This window comes from Peromyscus maniculatus, chromosome 11 (genome assembly GCF_049852395.1).
Source record: "Peromyscus maniculatus bairdii isolate BWxNUB_F1_BW_parent chromosome 11, HU_Pman_BW_mat_3.1, whole genome shotgun sequence".
Taxonomy (NCBI): domain Eukaryota; kingdom Metazoa; phylum Chordata; class Mammalia; order Rodentia; family Cricetidae; genus Peromyscus; species Peromyscus maniculatus.
Genome location: NC_134862.1, coordinates 97,215,612 through 97,239,186, shown reverse-complemented (window position 1 = coordinate 97,239,186; position 23,575 = coordinate 97,215,612). Strand labels below are relative to the sequence as shown.

General features: G+C 38.3%; 1 protein-coding gene across 1 annotated transcript in view; it reads right to left on the bottom strand.

Annotated features, from left to right (window-relative positions):
- LOC143267862 (usherin-like) overlaps nucleotides 1–23,575 on the bottom strand; it is a 216,558-nt gene that overhangs the window by 108,142 nt on the left and 84,841 nt on the right. The window contains exon 4 of the mRNA XM_076548182.1: nucleotides 3,753–3,816. Within this exon, the coding sequence (XP_076404297.1) occupies nucleotides 3,753–3,816 (64 nt within the window). The remainder of the gene's footprint in view (nucleotides 1–3,752; nucleotides 3,817–23,575) is intronic.

Sequence of the window (23,575 nt, the reverse complement as noted above, 5' to 3'; positions counted from 1 at the left end):
GGAAGAGGAGGCAGCGTGTGTAAGCCCTGCTCTTTATCAAGGTATTTTGTTTAAATTTAATATCACTGTGCCTATTTGTGATGATGTAGAAAGGAGTCATATATCTGGATTTTAAACTGACTTACACTGTGAGTGAACAGCAATATATTAAAAATAATGAGATTTAGTATGACATCTCCAGTTCATCCAGGGGAAAGCATAAGAAAGCATGTATCATTTTATAGGCTTCTCATTTGGGTGAAGGAATTGAGGCCAAGGCCATTTGTCAATGGTTTCCTGTGACTCATCTGTGAGATTCTGGCTTCCTGAAATGTTTCAATGGCTTCAGATTGTACACTGGCTGCCAACAGTCAGACAAGAATGCCAGGGGCAGGCCTAGCTATTTAATTTTTCCATTAAGAAGAATATGCCTGCTATAGAGCTGCACAGGCCATTCTCTTCCCACCATTTCCATCACCGTCTTCCAGACAGTCAATACCAATAACCCACATCTGAATAGAGGAAACAGGCTTCCTTTCAGACCTCAGAGGGGTGATGGTGGAGGTGGCTGACTTTTTCCTCCACTAAGGGACATGAAGTAGCTACTAGAAATCTCACTGACAATTTTCAATTGATATCAGCTATTGAATGCGTTCCAAAGTCAATAACTGGTATGAAATCTTTGCTCTGGCTAGGAAAAACGTCATTCCAAAGAATGGCAGTGACATTACTCTTCAGCATAGTAGGTACAGGCAAAGGAGATTCGAAAACTAGCGGGCATGGGGCATCCCATTTCTACCCTGTTCCATGGTATGGCATCCTTGTCAAAGCATGCCCTGATTCTTCAGACTGATAAACAAGGAGTTAAACTGATCATGGGTCTACCATGGCTACAGCATCACTCAACTGAGATGTTTCTCAAATTTCTGAAAGCAAGTCCTGCCATGCAGAAATTTAACACGCTAATCTACGTCTCCCTTGAAGAGATATATAAAAAAGTTTCCCTTGAAAACCGTATATAGGGGCCAAGGAAATGTCTCAGTAGCTAGAAGCTCTTGCAGCCAAAATCTGATGATCTGAGTTCAGATCTCATGACAAGGTCAGACATGGTATTAGTAGTGCACATCTGAGATCTCAGCACTCATACTCAGAGACAGAAAACACAGAAGAATTCTTAGAAGCCATAGACCAACCAGTCTGAGGTATGCTGAACAATGACTAAAACAAGAGAGACCCTGTGTCTCGAAACAAGGTAGAAGTTAAGAACACACACCTGAGGTTGTCCACTGACCTCTGCATGAAAACCCCCACATAGGAACACACACACACACACACACACACACACACACACACACACACACACACACACACACACTACACACAAAAATAAACCAAGTAAATAAGATGAACTCATCCATACAAACACATTGTCTTGGGTAGGGTCACTATTGCTGTGATAAAACACTATAATCAAAGCAACTTGGAGAGGAAAGGATTTGTTCAGCTTAGGCTTCCACACCATTGTTCATCACTGAAGGAAGCCAGGACAGGAACTCAAACAGGGAAGGAATCTGGAGGCAGGAGCTGACACAGAGGCCATGGATAGATGCTGCCATGGCTTCCTCAGTCTGTTTTCTTATAGAATCCAGGATCACATGCTCATGGGTGGCCCCACCCACAACAGGCCAGGCTGTCCCACATCAATCATTAATTAAGAGAAAACCCAACAGGCTTGCCTGCAGCCAGATCTTATGGAGTCACTTTCTCAACCGAGGCGCTCTCCTCTCCAGTGACTAGCTTTTGTCAGGTTCACATAAAACAAGCCAGAACAACTGGCCCCTTGTCAGCTTGACACACAAATACATCACTGTTAAGTCACAACTTTTGCTTTCTTATTAATCTCCAAGATCTCACATTAAAACATAAGTAACTTTAGAAGCCCCACAGTTTTTACAAATTTAAATGCACTAAAGTTCAGTATGATTAAAATATCCATTCTCTTTAAAAATCCAAAATATCTTTTCAGAGCTCAAAAACTTTCAACTGTGGACTCCTGTAAAATCAAAATTCAGTTAAAAACTGTCTTACTTCAAGAAGGAAGAACCTGGACATAGTCACAATCTGAATAAAGAAAAACCAAACTCCAGCAGTATAAACTCAATGTCCAGTATCTGGGATTCATGCATGATCTCTGAACTCCTCCAAAGCACTTGGGGCACTTCTCTGGCTCTGCCCTCTGTAGCACACAGCTTGTCTCCTAGGCTTAAGCTGGATCCACTCCATACCTGCTGTTGTCCTTGGTGGTCATCCATGGAAAGAATGGCCTCTACAAAATGTTGGCGTCTCTTGCTACAACTAGGCTACACTTTCACCAATAACCTCTCCAGTGCTCTCCTCAGGAACTCCAACCCTGCCACACAATGTCAAGCCTCAGTTGCTCTCCATGATCTCTTCATGCCTTCATAACCAGCACTACCTGAGTGACTTTTAATCTACCAAGTTCTGCTGTCAAAAAATCTGTATTTGTCAGGGTTCTCTAGATGAACAGACTTTATAGAATGAATTACATGTGCGTGTGCATGTGCGTGTGTGTGTACGTGTGTGTGTGTGTGTGTGTGTGTGTGTGTGTGTGTTTAGTCTGTGGTCTGGCTATTTCAACAATGGCTAGGTCCAAGAATTTGGTAGTTGTTCAGTCCATGAGGCTGGAAGTCTCAGCTGGTCTTCAGTATATGCCAGAATCCTAAAGAGACAAGCTCTAATGTCAGTGAAGCAATGGACTTGCTAGTGAAAGGAAGATGAAACAGGCAAAGAGAGAGTAAGCTTTCTTCTTCCCTATCCTTACATAGGCTTCCAGGAGCAGGGGTAGCCCAGATTAAAGGTGAATCTTCCCATCCCAAAATATCTGAATTAAAGGTATATCTTCCCACCTCAAAGATATGGATTAGAAGTGAGCCTTCCCACTTCAAATGATTTAAGAAAAAAGTCCCTCACAGGTATACCCATCCATTTGGGTTTTAGTAAATTCCAGATGCAGTTAAGCTAACAACCAAGAATGGCCATCACACCCATACTATCTCACCTAGGTTCTGTAACGACCTAGAATGGACATTACACCTACACTATCTCACCTAGATTCTAAGTCAGGATTCTTCAGAGGTCATCTCCACTGGAAACTCATGGGCACAAGATGGGAACCAATTTGCCTGTGCAAATCCTAAGATAGATTTTTGTTCTACTCTCTAGAGGAGGAAATGCTTGGTGAGTCCTCATCACAGTCTATCTGATGTTTTATAAACTAGAAATGGAAAACAAATGTACAATACTTCAGATATTCAATCATTCTAAGTCCTTGTCCCTCAAAACTTTCTCATGTATCAAAATAGCCAGTCATTTTATTGTTTCACATTCTCTAATGCTAATAATTTCTGCAAGCAATTCTGAAAGTCATATGTATCCATTTTAAGTGTTAACATCTACCTTATAGAGAATTTTTGAACAAATACATTAAAATCTATGTTGTGTTAACCCGATAAGTTTTATCAGAGAAAATTATTTGTGAATAATTTTGATCACCCCCATATTATAAGGAGTTTCTGACAGAAAAATATTAGTGAAAGAGTATAAATTATGATAAAGTAAATATGGCCAAATATAAATTAGGTAAGATATGCCAATTGCTATAGAGATGAAAAATGTTATAGTCTCCATGGTACTTTAAGTGAATTGCCCTCATCCTCATGTATTCCAAGTGTTATAATACCATATCCACTTACCTGTTTGTAAGTGACACATTGTACAAACGAAAATCTTGCATTCTTCCAACAAACTGCTCTAAACCTGAAAAATATGTGTAGATAAGAAACCCCAGAACCCAAGCAAGCATGTAGATTATTCATCTGATATTCCTTCAAAACAACAAAGTTTTAAATTACCTTCCCACTGGTACCCCTTCAAATTCATGAAGATTTGGTCTGTTTTCGAATTCTACATGATTAATAGTAATTCTATTTATCTCCACAGCTCTAGCAAGACTATGAAGTCAAAGTGAGTCCCTTAGCAGATTACTTCCAGACCCAATTCATAGCTGTGCTTCCCTAAATTCCTCTCTCACTTACAAATATATAAATCTATTATTTCAGCAGCCTTAAATTTGTTGTCTACTTTCAATAGCAATTTTCAGAATATTTGCTCTGCCAGTGGGAAAACTTCCTGTTCTTATATCCCACCCATTCTAGATCAAACTCTAGAATGTTGATTCCAACTAACACAAATGCTCATCCAGAAAGCCTCAAAGTAAAAACAAAAACAGCAATGCAGACGAATATAAGATCTGTTGCTCATGGATATTGAGTCACCCATATATTGCAGAAGAGCACAAATCAGTCTCAAAATATTATCATCCCCTAAGAATTCTTCTGAGGTTATCAGGTTCAAAGACCACAATGTCATCATAGAGTACTTTCATCCTTAGGTAAATATTAGCCTTTACAGACACAGTATTATTTGTATATTTACCAATCATTTATGAGAGATTTGGAACTACAAAGAAGGGAAAGGAAAGAAAGGGGATGGGCAACAGGTCAGAAGGTGAAAGTGTCTGCCATGTTTGCTTCTCAGAAACCATGTTGAAAATTTCATGCAGTTGTAATCCCTACTTGGGGCCAACTAGCCTGGGATATGCATAGCAGCAGAAACATGAGGAGAGAGCTGCCTTATCAAGGTGGAAGCCAACTCAGAAAGGCTGTCCTTTGACCACATATTTCTCTTTGGCCATATATACATTTAGTCAGAGGTACATCAGAATCACACACACACACACACACACACACACACACACACACACACACACACACACACACACACCAGAAAAGAACAAATAAAGGAAAGAAAGCAAAAACAAACACAGTTATAGTTTGAATCTGAAATGTCCCCTACAGCCCTGCTGGAAGTAGTAGGCATGGTGGATGGCCTTTGCAAGTTTACCTGGCTCTATTCTTTGCTGTCTTGCTTCTTCCTGGTCCATAGTGATGTGGACAGCCTCCTCCACACATACCACTGCCATAGCCTGAGCTGTTCCTCATGCCCTCCCCATCATGAATGACTGAAACAAAGTAACTCGGATACACAGTAAATTCTTCCTCCCTTAAGTTGACTCTGCCTGGTGTTGTGGTCACAACACAAAAAATAACTAATACAACTACCACCTCTGAATCTTTGTTCTCTGTTTAATAAAAAGGAAAACATCAGGCTGGAGTTTGGATCATGAAGACCCCAGAATAGGATGGGATCTAATACATAACATCAATTCAGTAACTGAGTGTTGGTTGAAAAATTAAATTCTAACGACTGGCTAATTTAAAAAATGCCATTTCACTAAAAGTTCATTTTCCAAAGAAGTCATTTTTCAACAATGTCTTAACAATAATTTTCAAGAAAGTTTCTTCCTCTTTTTTGTGCTACTATTCCTTGGAAGACATTTGGAGAAAACTAGTCAGAGGAAAGTTGTTAGGTGAACAAAAGATGGACAGTAGAGGCCAAAGAGATGGCTCAGCAGTAATGTGTACTAGCTTTGTTTCCAGAGCACCTGGGAACAATTCCCAGCACCCATATGGCAGCTCACAACCACCTGTAACCATCTAGTTCTAGAGGATCTGATGCCCTTTTCTGGCTTCTGTGGATACCAGCCATGTACATGGATCGTAGACATACATGTAGACAAAACAACCATCAAACAAATAACTAAATCGTGGGCAATAGAATTAGCATCCAGAATAAACTCTTGTATCTTTCCAAGAAAATCAAGGGAGATTCTGAGAAGACCACAAGATCAGGGGTGTTATGAGAAAAGCATAAAAATCATAAGAGTCTATACCTGAATGTATGTATCTACACTTGAGCACATACATTTCTGTTGTTTATTTGAAGACAGAGCTCAGAGGTAGATCATCACTTGCTCAGCATACACAAGGCCTGATTCAATCCCCAACACCACCAAAAATAAAATTGAACAAACCATACTGTTTTCATGCAATGCTGATATTTAAATGATATACATTCCAGAAAATGGTTGGGAATATGTGAATATTATTCATAAACATCAGTATTTTCAGTTGATAAACTGAGATAAATGTTGTTGAGTTGCTTTTGGCCATGATATTTATCACAGGCAACAGAAAAACAAATTAGAACAGAATGGTACAAGGAAGAATATTCTGGATTTAGAGATAAAAGAAAAATGGGAGGGATGCATGTGGGTACCTCTAAGTCCTGTATGCTTACACGATATTTTTGTGAAAAGAACAGAGCCAAGGATGTCACTTTTCATGGTATTAACTTTCCTTGAGAGGAAGGCGGTCATACTGCCTGCCTAAAACAAACAAAGCTGGACTCATCTCCTATCTGTCCTTTTACCTACCCCCACCCACCCACAGTTCTTATCCGGACATCCTTTCTACTCCATACTACAGTCCCAAAGATGAAATTCTGAATGCTCTTTAACTCTTTAACACTCAGTCCTAAGACTTTATACTTGATATTTCAAGAATTCCTTCCTCACCCAGTTCTTATCTCAGTTTTGAAGTATGTCCCCTAGAAAATATCTTGAGGCCACTACAATGCTATAAGTTCCTGTAACACTTTGATGTGTTCCTTTCATTCTGTTACAGGTACCTACTTCTTTATCTGTCCTATGATACTTGAAGTACACTAAATAAACTTCCTCAGCAAAATAAAGTATTTGTTTTCATTCATTGGTCTATCCACAGCTCATAGCCATATTCCTGTCAGCTGGTAAATTATCCAATGATGTTCAATAATGAAGGAGATAAAATAAAAGGGGTGCAGGGAGTGAGGGAGATGGTTCTGAAGGGAACTTAGGGAGAGGGATGAAGATGTGTATTGGTTTCCATGGGAACAGTCCAGAAAGATGACTAGAAATGATAGGCTCCTTATGGTATATTTTCATGGTGACTTTGTACTGGCACAGGTATGCAAGAATTTGATTCCATGTCCTATTCTCACACTTTGCTTCCTGATTGCAGCTGAGATATGATCTCTCAGCTTCTTGTTCCTTTCATTGGAAACCATGCCTCCCTGCCATGATGGAGTCTTGTCCCTTTGAAAGCACAAGCCAGAATATCAGTTGTTTATAAATTAGTTGTGATCATGTTGCTTCTTCACAGCTACAGATACAGTGAGCAATTTTTCATGACATTGGAAAGGTATGCTGTCAATGAAATGCAACCCAAATTACAGACACTTGGATCTTGTCAGAGTCTTCACTGTGGTTTTGAATATCAAATTGATTTCATTTACTTCCATATATTTTTATTCATCTACAAATATTTAGTTGTAATATATTGTGTACCGGTCACTTTTGTTGCAGCCAAAGATGTATCAGTCAACTAAAGAATCAACAGTCAAGAAAAATATATCCTTGCTTTTATGGAGCTTGGGTTAAAATAGATACATAAATATAGTAAACAGTAAACATGTATTTTATATATGTATATATATACATATACATAATAAGTACTATTGATAATAGAAAATTTAGAGTAGGAATGAGAACAGAGCTAAATTGTATTGGGATGGTTTGTTCAAAAGGAGACCTCATTAAGAATATAGTACTAGTTGGAGGGAGGTTGATTGGTCTGGACATCTAGAAATAACATGTTCCAAGGTCAACCAAGGGAGAAAAGGCTCCTAAAGCATGTGCTTAGCATGTCAGAAGAACTACAAGGAGCCAGCATCATGGCTCAGAGTCAGGGAGGGAGAGGCAGTCAGAAGGGTGAGTGAGAATAGTAACTGGCTGACGAGCTAGAGCTATGAATTGTTAAAAGCTTTATAGCGTGTTGTAAGGATCTGGGTTTTATTCTGAATGAAATGAGAGACCTCTGGAGGGTTGGGAGTAGATGAGTGATAGGATCTCAGGTTCATTCAGAAGTGTTGAGATTTAGAACTCAGGGGACTGTGTTCAGAAGAGAGAGTTCAGAGGGGGGTTACTGCAGTCATCCAAGAGGAAAAAGATGGCCGTCAGAGAGGGTGTTAGGAGTGGAGGCTTCCCCAGCAAGGCTGATAAATTAGAATCCACTTCCTATATCTTAATAATAGTTAAAGGCAAGCTCTGCTGCAGAGGGACAATGAAATCCATTTTATCATCTATAAAATAAAAGGGCTGGGTTTTATAACCTTTAAAAATCATTTGAGTTTTACACTTCGGAGTCTGTGATAGGACAGTTGTCTCCACTGCCTCAGAATTCATAGTAGGGCATTTTGTGAAAGAATTAGAGAAAGTTTTGAAAAGACCCAAAGTGAACATGCATTATCCATGCCAAGCAGAGGAGTTATGATTGCGAGAGAGGAGGCCATACAGGATTTCAAGGACATCGTCTCAGGAACAGACTTTAATAATCCCTTTGCTAGTCGCCAATTTTTAACAGATATTTGTAGGGGAAAACATGCCATAAAGAGCTCTCTTTTAAAAATATCTATATGCATATGTGAAAGACATGTCCAAATTATATAAATTGATCAAGGGCAGAGATATGACTCATGCAGGAAAGACCTCAGAGCTGTTCAGTGAGGATATAGAAACAGAAAGAAGATCTGCCTTGTGAGTGAGGTGTTGGAGCAAATCATCACATGGGTCAGGGTGAAAGCAGTGTCAGGGCTGAGGGGACGGCTCAGTGGGAACAGTGCTGGAGGGTCTGCACCCATATAACAAAGCTATGTGTGGCCATAAGCACCTGTAACCCAGCACTGTAAGGAGCAGAGACGGGGCCTTGCTGCCCGGGAGCCTAGTTCAAGGTTCAGGGAGAGACCCTGCCACAAAGGGGAGTAAGGTGAGGTGGCAGAGCAGAACATGGATGTCCTCCTCGGGCCTCTGCAAATGAATCACCTGCACCCTGACACAGGCATGTAGAAGCAAATGCTCACATACCCACACAAGAAGATATTAGCAATGGTGCTGAGGAATAAGCACAGAACACCAGACAATAAATTGCCTCTGTTTCTTAGATAGCATAATTTTCTGTCTTGAAAAACCCAAGGGAACATATACAAAAGCCACTAAAACTAGTATATAAAGTTATCATACCAGTTCAACACATAAAAGTTTATTTTTTTAAAGATGCATCCATGCTATTTGGAAATTTTTAGTCCATTTATAATGGCAAATAAAACATGAAATACTATTGATCAGTGGCTGTGAGTAAAACCACCAGATATGGATAAAAAATTACCAAGATGTCATCAGATATGGCAGAGTACTGTGGTATAAATAAGAATACCACCCCCCAATAGGTTCACATATTCGAATGCTTTGTCATCAGGGAATGGCACTACTTGAGAAGGATTAGAAGGTGTGGTCTTGTTGGAGGAAGTGTGCCACTGGGGGGTAGGCTTTGAGGTTTCAAAAGCCCAAGTCAGTCCCAGAGTGACTGCCTACAGATCTGTATGTAGAATACTCAGCTACCTCACCAGCACTGTGTCTGCCTGAAAGCCATCATGCTTCTCTCCATGATGGTAATGGACTAAACCTCTGAACCTATAAGCCAGCCCCAATTTCATGTGTTCTCTTATCAGAGTTTCCATGGTCATGGTGTCTCTTCACAGCAACGAAACACTGACTAGAACACAGAGTAATGGTGGAAATTCTCTCCTCCCCAAAGCAATGCTTGGACAGTACTCCCAGTAGCTGCCAAGTCAGTGCTTTCAGAATTTGGGCAATACACCAGATTTTGAGTGACATTTGGAGGTTATGTTTTTAAATGGATGAATATTTGTAAAAATATTAAGTTCTGTCACAATTTGACCGTTCCTACATTCATTCTCTTCTCTGAAACTTACAGTCTTATAGATAGAAGCAATAAAATGTTTACAATCTGAATTAAAACCAGCAGCTAGAGAGCCACTGGAAGAATCAGAATGGGGTTGGAGCTTTCCAGAAGCCTTCCTAAAAAAGTATCATAATTCAATGTATCTGGAAGTAGCCTAAAGAGTCCCTCCTTTGAGGTCTGGATGGACACTTTGTCCTCTTAGTGGGAGGAGCCTTTTTCAGAGGAAGTTGTTTGAAAACGGTGAGTGGTAACCGCTTAAGTCTGCAGTGCCCCAGGCAGCTTTATCAGTGAGAAAAACCAGAACCATATGAATAATTTAGAAAATGCTGTGCTCACAGGGAGCATTTACAACTCTGATATTTGCTAAGGGGTCTTTGAAATATACTAAGTTTGACAACTACAAGTTGAACAAAGAAAATACTCAAATTATGAAAGTCAGAAATGAAAGATGATATGTTACTACTGACATCATAAACATGAAATTGTAAAGCCTATAAATAAATGTATGACTAAAACTAGATACTCATGACAAACGGGACAAATTCCTAGAAAGACATCAAGTATCAAATCCATGTCAAGAAGGAAAGATAATATGAGTAGGTACAGAAGGAGGAAAAAGACAAGAGTAAAATAGAATTCTCACAAAGAAAACCCTGTGACTCAAGCCTTCCTTAAAAAATTCTACTGAAGATTGCGATTGATTTCAAACAATTTAACAGAAATGCTCTCCAAATTCATTTTGTGAAGCCAATGTGGCCCTATTGCCCAAATCACAAAATATATCACAAGAGTTACAGGTTCTATAGAAAAAAAAATGTCTCCAAAAGATTCTAATGTGTTAAATTTGTCTGATAAAGCTGAATATACATCATATATATGTATTATGAGAAAAGGTGGACATATTTAAGGATGAGAAGTTAGGTCAGTGTATGAAAACCAAGTCATACATGACATTGACCCAACAATGGGCAGAAATGACATGATCCATTCCATGGAATCATTGCCCAACTCCAACACTGGCTCAAGGTTATAAAGCCAAAATCAAGCACTTTAAAAGAAGATAATATTTTAGGTCATTAGTCACTTCTAAAATTTTAACAGTTCATATAATAATTAAGGATAAAGGGCTAAATCTTTTCTATCTATGCTTACAACAAGCTTATGCTTTTTTTAAACTATGTCCATCTACATTTATGGAGGTTTTAATCTGAGTAATTAAGTAAGAGAAAAATATTTCTATATTGAAAAAAGTACTCTGTATATATAGAAAAATTCTAAAAAATGCATTTAAATATATTAGAACAAATAAATGAACCAATTGGTATGATGAGAAATCAATATGTAAGAAATGAAGTATATTATCTACATAGTATGAGAGAGACCAGGAAATTAAGTGGGATGAACTACATTTTTACAAAGTTGCAAATACAGTTAAACAGAAAAATAATAATCTTCGAATGGTCATGAGACTGTTAAATTGTATTTCAAATATGAAAACTCCTTACCCTGCATCATCCACCTCATACATAAGTTCAGCTTCATGAAGATAGTAATGCTAATTGTTAAGCTATGATACAATCTGGAACAAATCATAGGGAAATAATATAGCCTTCATGTAGGCAAGGATTTCTTAGATATAACAACAAAGGAACAATCATGCATGGAGAAATAGTTGTACCATTAGATTAGATTTTCTTGGCAGATTTCCTGAGGAAATTCTCATGAACGGATGAAGATTTACTTAGAAATAAAGTGGCAGTTTAAGGAACCTAGGTGTCCCATATACATGAAAAGTCTTCAACACCCAGTATCAAGGAAGAGAAAGGAGAAACATCAGAATAAATGGGTGCCCATCAATGATCTTAGAATACATACTAGAGTATTCAGTAATATTAAGAATTTTGTGGATATTATTATTTTTACTATGTACTGATATTAATAATGGCAATAATTGTAATCCTCTTGTATACTCTCATAAGACATTAATGTCACCCTCAGTCTACAGATGAAGAAACAAATCCTTACAAAGGTAATTCCCTTGGTGAAATATGTCAAAAGTATATCAGGGAATGTTCTTAAACACAGAAACTGTTTTTCTAAAGACAGAAAAACTACAGACCAAATCTCAATGTTATCATAAATGAAAACATCAGACATTAACACATTAGATCAATCTTATTTTGAAATTTCATGTACAAACGCAAACCCTAAGAAACCAGCAATAAACACTAAATCCTTAAAGAGACACCAAGATGGTCTTTTTTAGTGGGACATTTGGAAGACTGTCCACAAAACTAATAGCAGTCTGAAGACCCCTGTTCTGCTGTTTCTTTTCACTACTGCTTCCTGAGGTCTTAGCTGGGTTTGATGGCTCACACCTATGCTGCTGGAACTGGGGAGGTAGAGGCGGGAAGATTGCTATGAACTGATGTCCCGCCTGACCTGCATAATAAATTCTAGGCCAGCTTTGGTTACAGAATGAAACCTTGTCTAAAAAATTTAAATAAATTTATATTCTACAATCATAAAAAAATAAAAAATAAAAGAAATAAAATGCAGCAAACATATGATTTGTAAATTATGGTTTTCTACATAGAAGATCCATATAACTCTAGAATCAAAATATTAGAGTTAATAAAAGTTATAAAATGGTAATAGCAATAAGAATGACATATAAAAACCCATAATATATCTTTATATAAGCAACACACAAGAACAGTGCCAGAAAAGATACTATTTACAAAAGCACTAAAACATTGAGGCATTAAGGCATGTATGGATAAACAAAATATATGGATAGCTTTTGTGCAAAAACTTACCAAAGCACACTCAAGAACACTAAATTGGGATGGGGAGGGAGGAGGGGATAAAAGTTAGAGTGTGTGTTGATTTTACAAGGAGCCCAGGTCTGTCCCCAGCATTCCTGTTGGGTGGTTCCCAACAGCCTGTCACTCCAGCTCCAGGGGATCCCACTCCTTCTTCTACAAGCACTACATAGACACAGATACACACATGCCCACGAGCACACACACACACAGGCACCACACATATAGACATACACAGACAATTGAAAATAAAAATAAATACTTTTTAAAAAGGAAACCAAAATAGAATCATGTACCATGATCAGAGATGCAGATATTCAAGATAAGAGCAATGTAAGTCCTTCATATACTCTAATATAATTTTAATTAAATTCTAATGAAATTTCCATTAGATAATTTTCATGAAAAGGAATCCTGAAATGCATTTGGGGAAACAATACCTAATAATTATTGTTTGAAGACTGGAAGAAAGATCAGAACAAGAACATACTCTGAGACATCAACACACAATCAAATGTCCCACTTTTTGACAAGAAGTTGATTAATTTGACCTCTGAAACAAACAGGAAGTACACAGTCATAAAACTAGAGTGGCAGATCAAGGTGACTTTCCAATCAGGATGAAATTCATGGATATTCAACAAAAATCAAAGGGGAAAATATGTACCAATAAAATCACTTAAAATTCAATCTCTATATCACACATAGTACAGAAATTAACTTCATGGAAAAAAAAAACCCAATAGACAATACTTACTATGCCAGGATATGAAAGAGTTTCTAAAACAAGATACAAATATATGAAGCGGTGGTGACTGGCCCAGGGAGAGCCGAGATGGTAGAGTGGAAGCAGCCAGTGCTTTCCAGCAACAGCTGGAACTGAAACCAGACGAAAAACAGCTTCTTAGCTGTGGCTGGGAACTTGTAGTAATGGCCTGAGACTTGGGCAGAACCAGAGACACTGCTATTAGAAAAAGAGGCAAGAAAAATGCATAAGTCCAGGAGAGGTGCCTCAGCCATGCTGCAGTGGGGGAGCAGTGGGCAGAGGCAAGAAAGGGGAGAGAAAAGATGCAGTCAGCAAAACTGAGGAAAATCAGAAAGACAACAGCAAGGCGGTCTGATTTAGTCTGACCTCAGGGTGCCCGGAATGCGAGCATGTGAAAAGAGTTCTGTGTTCCTCAAACAAAAGGCAGACATGTAGTGCCATGATAGGGAGCCATCTTGGAAGGTCACATGAAAGCTTGCTGCTTTGGGAAGCATATGTTCCCATATTTCCTTTCCCAGGCAAGGCAGACGCATGTATCCTCTCATTGTCCTGCTAACTGGGCCCCTAGCAGTTCAGTGAGGCCCCTGAAGGAAGCTCATTGAAAACAAGTCCAGGAGCTGGGGAGACGGCTCAGTCCACAAAACACTTGCCACACAAATATGAGGACCTGAGTTTGATTCTCATGACTGTAAAAACAATAGGCACACCACACTGGGTGGTACTGGTGCACGTCTTTAATCCCAGCACTCAGGAAGCAGAGGCAGGTGGATCTCTGTGAGTTTGAAGCCAGCCTCATCTACAGAGCAAGTTCCAGAACAGCCAGGGCTACCCAGAGAAACCCCAGCTCAAAAACCCAAAAAACCAATAAAACAAAAACAACAACAACAAAATAAACAAACCAAAAACCACCAGGCATGGTGATGTGTTGAGATGGCGGAGAGAGGTAGCTTTCGTGGGTTTGGTAATCAGCCAGCACAGCCCAATCTACTAGCCCCAGGTCCCTATCTCAAAGCTACAGGACCACAGCAGTTGAGAAATGGCAGCTAAGGTTGACCTTCTACCTTGACATTCACACATACAGGTGTATATGCATGGCTTAGTGCCTGAGAGAGCATGTCACACACACACACACACACACACACACACACACACACACACACACACACACACAGTGTGAAAGGAAAAGAAAAGTACATGAACTATATGATATGGTAAAGTTTGAACTGGAGACGGTTAAGGTTTTTGTTTTTCATTTTTGATAGTTCTTTAAGAATTTGATATGAGGTATTTTGATTATATTTACTCTCTCCCCCCAACTCCTGCAGATCTGTTTCTCCCTCCCTCCAATTGCTCCAGGTCATCAACCTTGTCTGCAAGCCCAGAACTGACCTAAGGCTTTTTACTCAGGGTTTGTAAAATTCTAACTGACTAAACTTCAACAATTCCTGTGGTCCTCCTCAGACTCCATCTCATTATTCATCTTGTTCATTACTCTATTTTCTTAACTCCATTCAGTTGTTTTTCCCCTGTTTTCTTGGAATGCACCAATCTTTATAAAAGTCATCCTTTAGAATTCCTTTTCTAGTATATAAGCCTGTCACTGTCACTTTCTATTGCTGTATCTTCTGTCTGTCTGTCTGTCTCTGTGTGTCTATCTCTCTCTGTTTGTCTCTCTCCCTCATTTTCCCGTACTCGCTTGTTTTTGGCTTTCCAGGCAGCTGAGAACTACCTAACTTCAGGACAGTGCTCAGCCTCCTCCTTCTCACTGCTCTTGAGAGGCAGAGATGTAGTCAACCCCAATCTGTCTGATTCTAAGGCTTACACCTCATAATTAATTATTTGGGAAATCATAATTTTTTATACAAAGATTTAAATGTCTGAAGAAGCACTGTTTTTCCAAATACCATATGCCCTGCATGAAATGTTAATATTTAAAAGTCCCAAGACTACATTCTATACTATGAAAATCTGGTCTCTAAGAACCAAAATCTAGTTACATTCACAGACCATATCCCATGAAGTGCTTACATTTCTCATTCTCACCCAAATATTTAAAATACTTTAAATATGTATAGTATAGTTTACTAAGAGTAACTATCACCAGCACAATTAAGCAATGTGAGTGTTGGTCACTTAAATTCTCCTCAGAAAGGAGCATTGTTAGCATCTTGAATAAGCTTTGGCAAATACCTATTTAGACATTTAAATATCTGTGCTTCAGTGAAGTGTGGGTGAGAGGTTATTCCGCACACCCCTGCCTCTCTCGAGGGACAAAACATGCAGCCCTTGCATGACGACACACAGGATATGTTTCTTTTCTCACAGTGCTGTTCACTTCTCCATTCTAGGATGGGTTGTGTTTGTTTAAGCAGTTCCCTTTCAAATGCTTTAGCTATTCCAACAACTTCCTGAACTCTACAGTGAACATTTTTGAGACAAGATTCAAGCCATTGTCAAATTAAATCCTTAATGCTCAAAAATATTTTTTGGTTAAGTAACATTCACAGTTTAACTTTTGGTAGTTTGCCAGGTTACCCAACTCTTTCCCACAATAGTATAATCTCATTTTTCCCCTTTCATTCTTTGCCAAACAATAAAATGATAAACATTGAATAAATTTTAAATTCCCAGTTAGTCAGATATCTCAATACTTTCATGTTTGTTGACATATAACCATGCCAGTGAGTCTCACATTACAAGATTATAAAATATTTGCCTTTACTTACTCTACTAGCTCATGATTACATTGTAACACAAATTCTAAATGGTCTTATTAATAAAAAAAAACAAACAAACCCAGAGCTAGATACTGGGGTAAATGCTAAAAGATCAGAGAGGCAGAGAAAGGCACAGCCACTACCTCTTATCTGACCAACTACTCAGCCTGACAGAGCCCTCAGCCGATAGGCCTCTAGCCAAATGAGCTTCCTCAGCCAAAAAGGCTTTAGTTCCTGTCTCCTCACACTTTATATACCTTTCTCCACCTACCCATATCATTTCCTATCTCAACCTCTCTAGTGCTAGGACTAAAGGTGTATGACTCTCAAGTATTGGGGTTAAAGGTGTGTGCCACCATTGCCTGGCTGTTTCTCTCCCAGACTAAGTCAAACTCATGTAGTCCAGGGTGGCTTTGAACTCACAGAGATCCAGATGGATCTCTGCCTCCCAAGTACTAGGATTAAAGGTGTGTGCCAACACTGCCTGGCCTCTATGTTTAATCTAGTGGCTTATTCTGTCTTCTAATCTTCAGGAAAGCTTATAAGGGTATACAATATATCACCACATTTCCCCTTTTTGTCTAAAATAATAAAAGGTAATAACTAATATAAGAAAAACTATGTACAATAAGTATATACAGTATATACAGTCAAGAATTACATTAATAATGTCCAGTCCATAAACATTTGACAAATTCAGAGAAAATATTCCATTATTTATCCTATTTTGTTGAGTCCAAAATGTTGTACCTAATTCACTTTCTATCCTAACTTGTATTACCAACCCCAAACTATCTTTTGATGTCTTTCAAAATTATACACTTTACACCTCTTTAAAGAGTTTTTTTCTGAATTTGTTAACAAGGAAAACTATAATTATCTAGTCTTCAACTCCCTCAGAGACTCAAGAAGGAAATAATATTAACTGAATAAGCAGGAAGTGGAAGCAAGTGACTTCCAAAAAGGTGAGAAATGACAGAAGCAGCTAGCTTCCTGGACAGTCACCCAAGGGTCCTCTGCAATACTGAGGCATCCATCTTTGGCCTACAGGCCTAGCATACCTGACAGATTCATCCGTGAAGCAGGATTTTCTAAAGAGATTTCCTACCTTGTCTTGGCAAGTTTGGGCAGTCCTTTCTATTGTATCCTGCTTGTTCATTTGGACAGCATACTCTCAGCAGTTGAGGCACAGTTACTTTCTTTCCCAGTGGCTAACTTTTGCCACAAAGAAAGTAAACTCCATTAGGAGTTTCTTTGATGCCTATCATCTTTGAAGTAGATTGGTGCTGCCAGGAGCAGACACATCTCATTGTCATAAAAATATCTATGTTATTAAAACATCTTAAATGTCATATTCTGTAGATCTTTGAAGTGTTTGAAGATGATCTGTTTATCTAAAATATATCTCTGTTTGACCTTGAAAACATACCTAACCTGACAATAGGTGACTAACAACTAATCTGCATTTCTTTATATCCCAATTAGTTAATAATAATAACTTTCAAGCACTAGAAATTTGTATTACATTGTTAAATAAACTGTCTAGGTACAATAGGTTGAACAAGATTAGAAACATATGCATAGTATGTTCTAACAAAAATAAACTCAAATTTGTATCAATATACTTATTTTGTATACAATATACAAAAATCAAATCCAATGTAAAATATTTAAAACTAGTAGATTTAAAAATAGTAAAATATTTAAAATTTGCTTCCCTTTTTCTTTTCAGAGTAGATTCAATAATCTACCCTTTTATCCTATCATTTCTATATAAACATTTCTATATCATATTCCCCTTTCTTCTTTTAGAAAGAGATTGACTATGATCAATAACAATTTTAACCAAGCACTAAACAAAGACAAACATCCATAATCCGTTTTTTGGGGAATGTGTGTGTAGTTTTCTAGGCTACTTCCTGCTTATTGAGGGCACTGATAGTCATATGGGGACACACAAAAAAATTTAGGATTATAGTCAAGTCATGATTGGAGTAGTCTGCGAGGCTGTATCATCTCAGCTAGCCATCTCAATATTGTCCTGAGCAGTTTATAGTCCAAAGCCAATCTTTGGGTGGTGTTTGTCAGCTTAATGGCATTATCATAGTCCATGTGGAATCATCATTGTGGGGTCCCATCATCCTTTTGGAGACTTTAGAGATCACTAGGTCAAATTATTTCTTTACTTGATAATTTTTTCCAGGTAGTTCTCTCTTTTTCTTTGGATACTTATTTGTCCAAAGGTCTTTAAATTATTCAAGAAGGTTGCTTTTATTTTCCTGAAAAGACAAAAACAAAACCTTTCCCCAACCCTAACTTTGGGGTGTTTCCAAATCTAATCATTATCACTTTCTTTTTTTTTTTTTTTTTTTTTGGTTTTTCAAGACAGGGTTTCTCTGTGTAGCTTTGCGCCTTTCCCAGAACTCACTCGGTAGCCCAGGCTAGCCTCGAACTCACAGAAATCCACATGCTTCTGCCTCCCGAGTGCTGGGATTAAAGGCATGCGCCGCCGCCGCCACCGCCGCCACCGCCGCCACCACCACCACCACCTGGCCTATCACTTTTGATTTATAGTTTCTCCTTAATTTTTTGTTTTACTTTCTAAAGCTGTTCTATCATCCAGAGCAGTATGGTTTCTTACAATAGGCATTAGGTTCTTTAATTTTTCTGGGAAGTAGTTTCTTCTATGATGTCAGGAAAGGATTGAATGGAATTTGACATGGTGGCCTGTGAGAGGCCACTCAGGGCATTTCCAGACAGCAAAGGCAAGGGATTACCTTCTGTGTACCTTGTTGATCTGCATTCATTAGTCCAATGTTTGCTTTTGCCACACCTTCCGCATAATCAAGAAGGGAGGGGCATTCTATTGGGATTATTCCTGGAGAAAACATTATTTCTAGGAACACCCTGTTTTCAGTTTCTTTTTAGGTGACCTTGTTTACTATAATTAAAACATTTGACATTACTATTTTTCTTCAAACCTCTGGAAATCACCTCTCCTATCCAAGGATCATGGTCATGAACTCTTATGATTGATGACACCAATAAAAATCACTCCTTATGACTACACGTTTGCTACTTTAACTATCTAAGGGTATAGACCTGCTTGAAGCATGGAGCGAAATCTATGATGGGAAGAAAATATTCTGAGGAAGGAACTGATAGGCATTGATTGATATGTGAGGTGGTTTGAATAAAAACGTCCAGAGCTTCTAACATCTGAATACTTGGTCTCCAGTTGGTGGCACTGTGTAGGGAGGCTTAGGACGCGTGTCCTTGTATAGACGAAGTGTGTCACTGAAGGCAGGATTTGAGACTAGCACCATTATGAGTTTTTTTCTCTCTGTTTCATGCTTGCAGTTCAAGATGGGAACCCTCAATTCCCTGCTCCTGCTACCCCACCTTCCTTCACTTTGCCATAATGGACTCAAATTCTCTGGAAGTGTAAGTATAAACAAACTTTCTTCTGTAAGTTTCCTTGGTCATGGCATTTTATCCCAGCAAGAGAGAAGTAACTTACACAATATGGATGATCTAGGGTGTCTATTTTCATATTTAAAAGGCAGCCTGATCAAATCAAGGTACCACATTAACATGCACAGAGCCAAGTCCAATGAAAAGCATTCCTTTTATCTATTAATTTTCTAAATGTGTCCCTGGAACAATTGATGACAAATACAGACATGACTCAGAAAAATGTCTAGGGCAGTCAACATCCATGTGAAAAGTCATTCCCAGCCAGGACCAGAGACCAAAAAGCCACTTCTTGGCACGCTACAGGCCCCACTGGACGGGCCTGTGTCTGAGGCAGTCCATGGAGAGCAGAGGTTGTTAATGTGGCGCTGACAAACAGCGCCTTGAATTCAGGTGGTGGAGATATCCTGCACAGCTGTCCTCTCAGAACAAAGCCATCCTGGATATGAACGCAACTATGGTGGACAGTGACTTAATTTTTTGATTAAAAAATGGTACAAGCAAGAGAAATAAAATGATTTATAGAAAGTCCATAGGAACATTCTGTACCTATCTCTTTTCTGATTAGAGAGGTGGCATGTAGACTGGCTCATTAGGCAGAAGTAATGAGCCAGTCTACATGCCATCTCTAATTAGAGAAGAGATACAATAGATACCACCATACCTGTAGGCTGATGGAGTAAGGCTAGAAATTAAAAGCAATCTTCCCTTCTCCCAGCTCCTAAATACCCATAATATGAGTGTAAAATATAATAAAAAATAGATATTTGTGAAAAACCATTTTCCATTTCTTGTGTTATAATCATAGGTGAAAAACCCTTTTCACAGAGTCTAAAAATAAATATCATTTTCAGATTAAAATGGCCTTTTGAAGCATCAATTCAGCATTTAGTGCACTGAAGTAGAACGGAGTCAAGTCATTTCAGCCCTGCAGTGCAAAGTAGACAAATTTATAATGCCAACAAACACTCGTAGAAACACTTATTGTGAGAAAAAACTATTAGAAACACCAGTGAGGGTTAAATATCTAAATAAGGTTCACAAGATTTAAATGTGTTATTAAAACTTTCTGTGTGTAGAATACTGAGTTTTTTCAATATGCTAATTATTGAAATCAAGTTTTTAAAAACATAGACTACTGAATTTACTTTTTCATTTGTTTAGCTTGATCTAAGAGTATTACAAACTGAAGTGATATTCTTTATTTACATTTAATATATATATGCAAAGTATCTTAGTCATCCTCACTGTCCAGCCTCCCCCTCCAGTTCTTCTCTACTCCCCCTACACATCTCACATCTTCTTCACTACCTACCCCTTCATAGGGGTAACCAACTGCTCTCTTGATTAGATTTGAGCATGATCCACAGGAGGCAATTCATGCCTGGTCTTATAAAATCCAGGGCTAGGAAAGTGATAATTCTCTTTGGTAGAGAACCTATTGATGTTTTGCTAACTCATTTTGTTGTCAAAGTTCCTTCTAAATGTTTTTGTTTATATCATAGATTGGGGCTGCTTTCAGTCTTAGTTAGAGAAGCTTCCAGAAGTAATAACTAATGCAGAGACTCCTAACTGCTCAGAATGTAAAGAATGAGCCACTATGAGTGCTCATTCATAGGTCATCTATTATCATTGCTTCCTCTCCAATTGCTGATAAAACATCTTGGAAGAGAAAGCAGAAAGAATAAAAGAGGTAGGTGATGGGGCAGGGGGGAGGCCGGCAGGGGTGGGGTAGGGCAGAGCACTATGAAAGCTGACTCTGGACACTACAGGGCTACTACATACATGAGCTCCAGAGGATGTGGTCACACACAGAAGACGTGTAAAAGATCAACAAGAGTTAACATTTCCAGTGGACAAGAGAGAGCTCCATGATGCTCCACCCCTAACAGAGGATCAATGGTGGTTGATACTGCTGAGGAATAGGAGAGTCACATTTCTTTGGGAATCACGGTCAGTTTCTCATCCTCCTGTGGATGAACCCTTTCATGTACAAACAGTCAGCACTAATTCAGCTTACTGGGTTATTTTAAAAAAAAATAAAGGAATAGATTTATATTGATCTTTTTTCTTTTCATTCTCTATACTAATCATTTTGATCAACCCACTCATTGTTTCAAGGGAAGAAAATGTATATTCAAAGATGCTAATAAGTGAAATTACTGGATATGTCAGGGACAGCTCAGGGAAGATTTCTCTGCCCTGTTCGACAGCCCAGGCTAGCTTCAAACTCAGTTGCATAGCCTAGTCTCCCAACAAACATGGGCTCTTCCTACTTCAATGCCTTGATTATGTCCTGCCCTGCCACACCAAATTCTTGTCACTTATCACCGTTTCAATATATAATAAGCAACATATTCTAGATGTATATATCTCATATAGTTCTTCTAATAGCCTTGTATATCATGCATTAAACACAAATAATAAATTAATAATCAGAAACTGAAATAGGCTAAAAAAAATTTGATCAACAGAGAATACAACTGTTTTGGACTCATTTTTCTTTGTTGAACACAGAACCTCAAAAATTTAGTCATTGTTTTTAAAGTTTTTGGAATAAACCACAGAAGTGTAAAAAGTTTAACAAAGCAAAAGTACAGTCGTGGTAGTAACTGGTGTATTAATAAGGGAGGCAGGGAGTAAAACAGGAATGCTATATGTTTGACTTGGGTTTTCTACAAACCTAAAGCTTTTCTTTTTAAAAATACCGACTAAAAATAAATTCCAGTAAACATGCAGAAATGAGCTTAATAAATAAAAGTTTTCTATAAGAAAAACAAACCATTGCTGAGATGAAGAATGTATTACTGCCATGGGTTAGAGTACTTGATGTTATTTACAGCTCCAGTCTCTCACAGTTGACCAAATGATTTAAAGCTTTACTTTGAGTTATGTTTTATGTGTAGATATAAGGCATGTGTGTGGGTGTAAGTCATGTGTGGGTGGTGTAAGTCACATGTGTGGGTATAATTCACATGAGAGTAGGTGTAAGTCACATGTGCGGGGGTATAAGTCACATCTCTCTGTGTGTAATTCACATGTGTGTGTAGGTGTAAGTCACATGTGTGTGGGTGTAAGTCACATGTGTGTGTGGGTGTAAGTCACATATGGGGGGTGTATTACGTGTGTGTGGGTGTAAGTCACATGTGGAGGGGATGTAAGTCACATGTATGTGGGGGTGTAAGTCACATATGCGGGGGGATGTAAGTCATGCATTTGTGGGTGCTTGCAGAAGGCAGAGGAGCTACAGGATCTCCTGGAGCTGTAGATACAGGTGTTTGTGAGTCACCTATTGTGGGTGCTGGGAAGGAATCCATATCCTCTGGAAGAGCAGGAAGCACTCTTAAGCATGATCCATATCTCCAGCCCCAAACTTAATGATTTTTATTCCAGTGAAGTTTAAACAAAAACTGAAGAACAATGGTTAATGTTTAAATGAACAGCAATACAATCATGAAAGAGAAAGAAAGTCAGGAAATTTTTCCAAAAAGACATAAAAATTCAAGCCATAATGACTGAGACTAAGCATTTTGACTCAAGTGTACATGGGTCATGGGAACAAATGGCAGAATTCAGAAACCAATCCATTTTAACGCATGCAGAATTTTTGCTTATTGTGAAGGTGGTATTGTAGAGTGGTAGAGATGATCAAATGGCTAAAAAGAACTCTACTTAATTGTTGCTGTGGGATAAGGTGAAGCTTGGCCACTCTACACCATTGCATCCATCTATGTGTTCTAGATAGAACACAGACCCAAGTGAAAGATGTAGAATAATGAAGTTTTCAGAATAAAATATAGGAGAGTACATTCTTCATAACATCAAAGTGTGTCAAGGTATATTAATAAAACATAAAACATGTTAGTATGAAAGAAGTATCTGTAAATTAGATTTTACTAAAATAGGGTGATGTTGTTTGTCAAAGTTTACCATTGAAGATAATGAAACTATGAGCTACATTTTGAAAGATAATTC